General features: G+C 53.5%; 1 protein-coding gene across 1 annotated transcript in view; it reads left to right on the top strand.

Moving 5' to 3' along the window:
- LOC106818282 overlaps nucleotides 1–4,462 on the top strand; it is a gene marked incomplete at its 3' end in the record, with an annotated part of 10,940 nt that extends 6,478 nt beyond the window's left edge. Inside the window, exons 2-3 of the mRNA XM_014823003.1 lie at nucleotides 636–939; nucleotides 4,301–4,462. Coding sequence (XP_014678489.1) covers nucleotides 636–939; nucleotides 4,301–4,462 — 466 coding nt within the window. The remainder of the gene's footprint in view (nucleotides 1–635; nucleotides 940–4,300) is intronic.
- Between the last annotated feature and the right edge of the window lie 4,248 nt (nucleotides 4,463–8,710).

The following is an 8,710-nucleotide window of genomic DNA, read 5'->3' as shown; positions in this document are numbered from 1 at the left end:
ACACACACACACACACACACACACACACACACGCACACACACACACACACACACACACGCGCGCGCGCGCGCGCGCGCGCACACACACACCACACAATGCTAATCCCGCGCGCAGGCCACACAGAGGAAGTCACTACATTAGTCTCCTAACAAACCGAAATTGAAAACAAATATCGAGTCTCGATGGACCTCTCGCCGACTCAAAGCCCCTCACTGATCAAACACGCATCCCGCCACGCACGCACGCACGCACGCACGCTCTGCTGTCGGCGCGGGCTTCATCGTAGGGTCCGGGATTCACTATCATCGCTGCTGCCATCAGGCGCGCTGTTCCGTCGCTCCGGCTCGCCTGCATTTGCTGTTAGCCTGTGGAAGTACGTAAGGGCTTCAACTGAACGCTGCTAGCACTACGGATATACACGTACTATCTGTTACACGTGTCGTGTACGCGGTGACGGGAACTATAGCGGCGTGGGGACGCGAGCGGGCTTCTTTTGTGATTTTTCTTTCAGGTTAAAGAATATGTGTTCTCTCTCGCGGTGTTTGTATTGAGTTCACGTCCGTCGCATCCCGGCGATGACGTCACTCCGTGGAGGATGGGGGAGGTCTATCTATAAGGGAGCGTTGTTCTAAAGTTGTGTTTCCACATTGTGTCTTGCAGGTGAATGGCCAGGACCTGACGAAGGCGACCCACGAGGAAGCCGTGGAGGCGTTCCGCACCGCCGCCGAGCCAATCATAGTCGAGGTGCTGCGGCGCGTATCCAAGCAACCGAAGTCAACAAACAGCAATGGCGGCAGTCCGACAAGCGGAGGCGGAGGGGACAGTAGTGGGAAGCCGTCGCGCTCGTCAAGTCAGATCAGCGTAGCGGTGCAGACGGAGGGCATGGCAGATAGGAGGGCTCCCACGCCACCTCCCGCTCTCTGCTCCTACAGCTCCGGGTAAGCATTGTATAACAGGACATGAGAGCGCTTCCTTCCGACCTACGCTACCCCACCACATCGCATGTATCCTTCCGCTCTCTGCTTCTATATAGCGTTGTGTAAGCATCGTATAGCACGAATGTGGGCTTCTCTCCACCTCACCCCGTACAACCTCCTGCTTTCTGCTGCACTTCTGCGGAAGCATGGTCAGGTAGGGATGATCATGCGTGTAGTTTATAATATTAGTCGTGTGATCTTTGAGTCCTGCGTTGTTCCTTGCTGCTTTGTGTACATACTACGTGTTGCAATTGCGTGTCATCACGCTCTTGGTATCATCAAAGCCTTGTGTTCAGTTTGTGGTAAAACTCTTTCTTTAGTGAACGTACCTCGTTTTACCAGGTGTATGAATGTGTGTGTTTGTGTGTGTGTGCGTGTGTGCGTACGTGTGTGCGTGTGTGCGTCCGCGTATGTCGGACGCAGCGCATGTGGCAGAAGAAACGCGTTGGTTTCCTCCGCCGTGGTGCCTCCAAGTGTTTGTCCGCGCCTCATCTCCTTTCTGTCCGTCGCCATCTTCTCCTTGGCCCGGCGGCCATGACAGGTGTATGTGTAGCACCCTCTGACACATAGGGCCCCTTGTACGGCCGCCGCCGCTGCCGCCTCTGCCGTCATTAAGCGTAGCCGCCTCCCCCTCCTCCCCGATATCCAGCGAGCAGTGTAATCGGCACGTCTCCCCAATTTAACACTTTCGCTTCTTCAAATCTGCTTATTATACGAAGTGACTTGCGGTCGGTGGGCCAAGGATCTCTCTTAATCCTCCCCGCCACACGATAGCTCCCTCCCCCTCCCCGCACGTTAACCTTCTCCTTCCCACACCGTAGTCTCTCCTCCCTCCCCCCCACAATGTACCCTCTCCTCCTTCCCACACGCTAGCCTCCCTCTCCTTTCCTTGCTCGATAGCCTCCCCCTACCCATCCAAGCTAGCCTTCCCCTCCCTCTCTCTTCCCTGCACGGTAACCTCCTTCTCTCCCCCTTCCCGCGCGGTCGGTGCCGCCGTGTACGTGGCAGACGCTCATGCACGGGCGCTCTATCGTGGGATTCCTGCTGGTAAGTCCGCCTGGCTTGGCGGCGGCTGTAGCGGCGGCTGTACATGTAGCGGCGCACTCGTTCCCTGTCCCCACCTGTGTCAATAGCACGAGCATGTACGGTAATGCTCTAGCCTTTAACTCGGCTACCTGCTATGCTGCTGCTGCCTGGTAATGGTGTTGGTGGTGGTGGTGGTGTCGTGGTGTGGCTGGTACTGCTGCTGCTAGCTGCTGCTGCTTGCTGCTGCTGCTGTGCTGCTGCTGGTGTGGTCGTGGTGTGGTGGTCAGGTCGGTCGTGATTGGTGCTGCTGCTGCTGGTGATGGGTGCTGCTGTGTGTGTGGTGGTGTGGTGCTTGGGTGGTCGGTGGTGTTGGTGGTGTGGGTGGTGCTGGTGCGTGGTGGTGTGGTGGTGCGTGGTCGTGATGGTGCTGCTGCTGCTGCGTTTTGGTGGTGGTGGGCTTGGTAGGTTTGGTTGGTGTTTGGTTGTCGGTGGTGGTTGGTGGTGGTGCTGGTGGTGGTGGTGGTTGGTGGTGCGTGGTCGTGATGGTCGCTTGACTTCGCTGCTGTCGGTGGGTGGGCTTGGTCGGTGCTGGCTGGTGGTGGTGTGGTGGTGGTGGTGGTGGGTGCTTGGGGTGGTGGTAGTTGTGGTTAGTTGGTTCGTGATGGTTGCTGCTGCTGGCTGCTGCTTGCTGCTGCTGGTTGGTGGTGGTGTGGGTACTTGCCTCGCTTTGCCTCGCACGCACGCACAGACAGCAGACACGCACGCACTCTCGCACACACATCCTCGCTCTTCCTCTCGGACCTCGGCCTGCCTCGCTCTCACGCTTCCTCTCTCTTCCTTCTCTGTCTCCCTCCATCCATCGTTTCCTCCGTCCTATCGACGCCCTTCGTTGTTGTCAACATGCTGACATTATTTGCCATAGGTCACAGTCTTAGCGTTTTGCAGTGGGTTGTAGGGTATAGGCTTTAGCCCTCGACAGCCACGATACTCTGCAGACAGCGGCCTTCAACCCGTCTTGCTTAGCGCGTATAGACGCGCGCTTAAACTGTGAAAACTGTTATGTGGATTTCGGCATGGTTGGCGGCGGGTACTTTTACTGACCGCTGTTGTGTGTGTGTGTGATGTGACTGTGTGTGTGTGTGTGTGTGGTGTGTGCGCGTGTGGCCGTGTTTGTGTGCGTGTGCGTGTTGCTGTTGCGTGTGTGTGTGTTGTGTGGTGCGTGCGTGTGTACGTGCGTGCGTGCGTTGCGTGGGCGTCATGCGCGTGCGCGCTTAGTGTTGTGGTGTTGTGGTGTGTGGTGTGTGTGTGTGCGTGCGTTGTGCGTGTTGTCGCGCGGCGTTGGCGCGCGCGTTGTCTGTGTGTGCTGTGCTTCGCGCGTGTGCGTGTACGTTTGTTGCGTTCTGTGTGTGGTGTGCTGTGTGCGTGCGCTGTGTTGCGTGTACGTTTGTGTGTTTGTGCGTTGTGCGGAGCTGTGTGTGTGTGTATGTGTTTGCTGTGCTAACATCCCCCTGAAGGCCACCCAGCCAGCTGCCCGCCAACTGTCAATATGCACGTGTTCATCGCGCTCGTTACAAAAAACACTTCTAGAACATGGGCAAGCCCGCGCGAAATGTTGAAAATATTTCACGCCGAATGTTTGTGAGTGTGCTGCTGTGTGCGTCGCCGTGCGCGCGTGTGCGTGATGTCATTCGCCTGAGGCACTGGCAAACCCAGAAGCTTAGATACTGAATGCTCTGGTGAAGTTGAAGTTGTGCTGCGCGATGTCAGCAGTCCACGATTTTTAGCATGGCGTGTTCGGTGAACGCGTATTGCAAATGAGTGTGCATGTTTAACAGAGTGGTTTCGCTGCGAGTGAGCGTGGCAATTAACACTTGAAGTCGAGGCGGAGAGCACTTCTGATGGCGGCCTGTATTAATTAATTTTACTGCAATTCGGTTAGCAGTTAACTTTTATCAGTGCATTTCTTTCCCGCGTAGACTGGACTAGATGTTTGCCATTGTATTGTATTGTATTGTATTGTATTGTATTGTATTGTATTGTATTGTATTCGTATTGTATTGTATTGTATTGTATTGTATTGTATTGTATTGTATTGTATTGTATTGTATTGTATTGTATTGTCTTGTGTTGTATTTGTAATCTGTATTGTGTTGTGCTGTGTTGCCGTTGTATTGCTGTTGATTATTTGCATTGTAGTCGTAGGCCTCCCCCCTATTGTATTGTACTGTACTGTATCGTATCGTATTGTATTTATTGTTTTGTATTATATTCTATTGTATTGTGTTTTCTCCGGCAGACTGTGCATACCCGAGTCCCGGCAACCAGTGTCATTCATTGGGAATGAGATGCTGACAGACATCGAACTGGAAGCCGGGTTCGGCCATACCAATAGGAGATTTCTACGAGGATGGAGAAGCATTCGAGATGGATACGACCGCGACCTATTTAGAAATTCTTCGTTTTGTTTTCTTTACGCGATTATGCATACTCACACACTCAACTGTCTAATTTTCCTGAGCACAGCGAGTACTGTTTGATCAATCACACGTCAATGCATACGTGACAAACGGTGTGTACTCAACTAAAATATGCAGATATATATATATATATATATATATATATGGATATATATCAAGAGTCTATAATAGAGATCTCTATTATGGACTCTTGATATATATATATATATATGCACTAAACGTATAACATGCACAGTTATTCACATCGCGTTCCTTGCAACGGGCACATTGCCCCGTCTCAATCTATTTCTTGTCACTCTCCCAGTTACTGTTTATTCCTCTCTACATATTTATCGCTTCCGCCTACCACCAATCTTATGGTAACATCCCAGCAGCCCAGTTGTACATGTAGATATACAAGCGTGCGTGTAGGCCAACTGGGAATTTTGCTGTAGGCGAAATTGAAATTTTGCCGTAGGCGAAATGGGAGTAGGCCAACCGGGAATAAAACCAATCTTACAACTCTGCAATTCTTCCAACTCTTCCAATGATCCGATGTTTCCTACACTCTTACGCGTTATTTCCCCCCCCCCATACTCTAAGCATTCTCAAGATATAAGTTGTAAGACTATTGTCGTAACCGCTACTGCTTCTTCATATTCCCGTCAGCCTATATTTGCTTTCTGACGGCAGTTTATTAATTGGCCAGCTTTCTTGCTGGCACAGTTACGCGAATGATTTACAAGTGGAATTATCAGCTTATCAATTTAAACGATTTGTTTATACGTCGCACAAAAACTGCATGTTTGAAAACGGTTGCGCTACTGTGTTTATTCTGCTTCGGCTATTATCTCTCATGAAAGATCGAGATAGATAGAGAGAGAAAGAGGGAGCGAAAGAGAGAGAGAGAGAGAGAGAGAGACGAGAGGAAGAGAGAGAAAACAAAGAGAGAGGAGGATCGAGAGAGATCGAGAGAGAGAGGACGAGAGGAAGCGAAAGAGAGAGAATGAGAGAGGAGAGAGAGAGAGAGAGAGAGGAGAGAGAGAGAAGAGAAGAGAGAGGTGAGAGAAGTGAGAGAGAGAACAGACGGGGGCTAGCATGAAAGTGAGGCTACGAGAACCGAGAGCTCGACGTCCAGACGATATCGCGCTCTCAATGCTCCCACGCAACGCACGCACGCACGCACGCACGCACAGCACGCACGCCGACGCAACACGTCACGCACGCAGCAGCAATGATTATCGCAGTTAGGACGGAGTGTTAGCAAACCACAGCCGGAGCGTCCCCGCCACGCCTCTCTCCTGCCTACTCCCCTCTCCTCTCCAGTCCCCCCCTCCTCTCTCCCTCCCCCTCCCTGCCTCGCAATCCCCGGCAATTGTCGGGAGGAGCACTTATCCGCCCCGTGTTCGCGCGACAATTTCCCGCCATTATATCCACCGGGAGACATAATGCTTCTCCGAGTGAAAACCCCCGGCCATTACCCACACGAGAGCGAGCCGCAGAGAGAGAGAGAGAGAGAGAGAGAGAGAGAGAGAGAGAGTGGCGCCGAAACAACGGACGCTCCCCACAATGCACATCTTATTACGGTCGTTTCACCACCGGAGGGAGGGGAGGGCAAGAAATTAAGCGTCTTTTCACTGCGCCCGCAAAAAAGGCGGGCGTCTCCGGGAGAGAGAATTACTCCCCCCCCCATCGGCGGGTTCCTCTTTCTAGGGTCTCTGCTGGCAGAGCTGACCGCGGGGTCGGGCCGGAGACCGCGTCCCCGCCGCGCGCGCGACGACCGCGCGTAGTCTCCGTGTAACCCCACGGAGTCGCAGACGCCTGAAGAGTGCCAGTATTAGAGGTGCGGGTCAGAGAGGGTCTTAGACTTGTCAGTCAATTTCCCCCCACGGAGCATTCCATTGCGGGCGGGAGCGTGCCTGACCGAGGCTTCTTATGAATTTGACACTAAGGATCTCGCCTGCCACTTATTCTTTCCATGTGGGTTGAGAACTTGAGAGAGCGTAGACGCCAGCCAGCATTCGCGCGCGCTCTCTCTGTGTGTTAGCAGGCGATTCTCAGGTCACGGAGGTCGTTAGCTGTGAGTGGTAAGTACTCTATGTCCCCTGCAGCGGGCCGTAGGGAGAATAGGCCGCCCTCCCCTCCCCCGAGCTCCGAGAGTCGGCACAGACGTCGGCGCGTGAGCATTCACGTGGTATCGGTAGCGGTATCGGTATCGGTGAATGGAGCGGTTTGAGCCAGACGCTGCTGCCAGTACGATGTCACTACCATTCACTCACCACGGCGTGCACATCGCGTGGTGCGGCATGGCATAGCGTTTCGTGGCATGGTATGACATGGCTCATTCAACTCCCATACCATGCCACCAACATGCTTTTACCATGGCTTGCTTCTACATTGCGTGGCGTGGCATGGCATGGCGTTTCATGGCATAGTATGGTATGGCTCATTCTACTCCCCCACCATGCCACCCACCATTCGTTCAACATTACTTCTACATCGCATAGGGCATGGCATGAGGCATAGCATCTACATGGGATAGCATGGATGGTTGACCTCACCATGGCCTGCATACCGTGGATCATTCTAAAACCACTGATAGTGTTGCGATGGTGACCGCCGCCGCAGCCTCCGATGCGGCTAGAGTTGATGATGCTGCTGCCGTGACGGATGCTGCAGCAGCAGCGGGGATGTTTGGGCTGGGGCTTCCCTAGGAAGAGGAAACTGGACGCGGCAATGTTCGGCTGCGTAAATAAACCAGCGTGCTTTGATCAGCGGCGCGAAAGCTGCCACCGCCACCACCACCACCGCCAGTAGGGCCCATAGCAGCGGCGGCGGCGGCAGTAGGGAATACGGGGTTAGAAAAGAGAGATAGAGAGAGAGAGAGAGAAAAGAAAAGAAAAGAGAGAGATTAAGAGAAAGGGATCGCGAGAGAGATAGCGAGAGCTCGATAGATAGATAGATAGATAGATAGATAGATAGATAGATAGATAGAGAAAGAAGAGAGAGAGAGATGAGAGAGAGAGAGAGAGAGAGAGAGAGAGAGATAGACCAAGAGAGAGATAGAGGCGCTCCAGAAGAGAGGCGAGAGATGAGAGAGAGAGAGCGCGCGCGCGGAGAGAAAGAGGTGGAGAGGAAGGCAGGGGTAGGGGTCGGTCCGCGCGCGCGTAGCATAACAGGGGGCGAGGGCGGGGGCGCGCGCGCGTTTCCGGAGGAACCGAACGGGTTTCTGCGCATGTTTGTTGGCTTTTGCTCGCGACACAAACTACGAAGGGTTAGGCGAGACTCACTGGCTCCGCCGGTGAGAGCAGCGAGGGAGGGAGGGCAGCACACGCGTGGTAAGAAAGACACTGTTGCCGACAGCGAGGATGCTGCGAGGCGCTAACTAAGATGCGGAACGAAGAGGAGAGGGATGCACGCACGTGACACTGATACGTCATTTAAGTCAACGCGCGCGGCGCTCCATTAGATGATGTTTGCTTAAATATTGTTGGCCAGCGTGCAGCATGCGTGTAGATAGTATTAGTACGGACTCTAGTCGTCGATCTGTTTACACATGGGCAGGCACAGCGTCTAGTGAGGTGAGTGGGTGAGTGAGTGTGTGAGTGAGTGGGGTGAGTCCAGTGTGGTGAGTGAGTGAGGTGAGTGAGTGAGTGAGTGAGTGAGTGGGTCGACAGCTTTCTCCAATGTGATGATGCTGAAGAGATTCGCTACGCGTTTAATCAGTCCTCTTCTAATCCATTCATCTCTGTCTCCCTCCTTACTCTCTTTCTCACTTTCCCTTCTCTAGCCCTCTATCTCTCTCTTCCTCACTGCGCTCGTTTTGCTCTTCCAATCTCTCTAATCTCTCTCCTCTCCTCCTCTCTCTCTCTCTCAGGACACTCTCGTTCTCTCCATCTCTCTCTCCTTTCATCTGCTCCCCTCTCACATCTCTCTCTCTCTCATACTCCTCTCTCTTCTCGTCTCTCTCCTCTCTCTCGTCATCTCTCTCCTCTCTCTCATCCTCTCCCCTCTCCACCATTCTCTGCTCTCTCTCTCTCAATGCTCATCTCTCACGTCTCAGAGTTGCATCTCTCTCTCCGTCTCTCTCTCTTTCTGCGTGCCGGCCCACACTGCATCTGCGGCCGGTGTCGCGCTTCTTATCCGTTTCGCTCCGCCTCGGTCTGGGCGTGCAGCCTGCTGCAACATATGAACCGGACAGCGGCACAGCGGGGGGACAGCGGCGGAATTCTAAACACGGATCCGCGGAG

The sequence above is a fragment of the Priapulus caudatus genome, unplaced genomic scaffold, assembly GCF_000485595.1.
Source record: "Priapulus caudatus unplaced genomic scaffold, Priapulus_caudatus-5.0.1 Scaffold2133, whole genome shotgun sequence".
Lineage (NCBI taxonomy): Eukaryota > Metazoa > Priapulida > Priapulimorpha > Priapulimorphida > Priapulidae > Priapulus > Priapulus caudatus.
The sequence above is the reverse complement of the archived record's forward strand: the minus strand, read 5'-3'. Positions and strand labels throughout refer to the sequence as shown.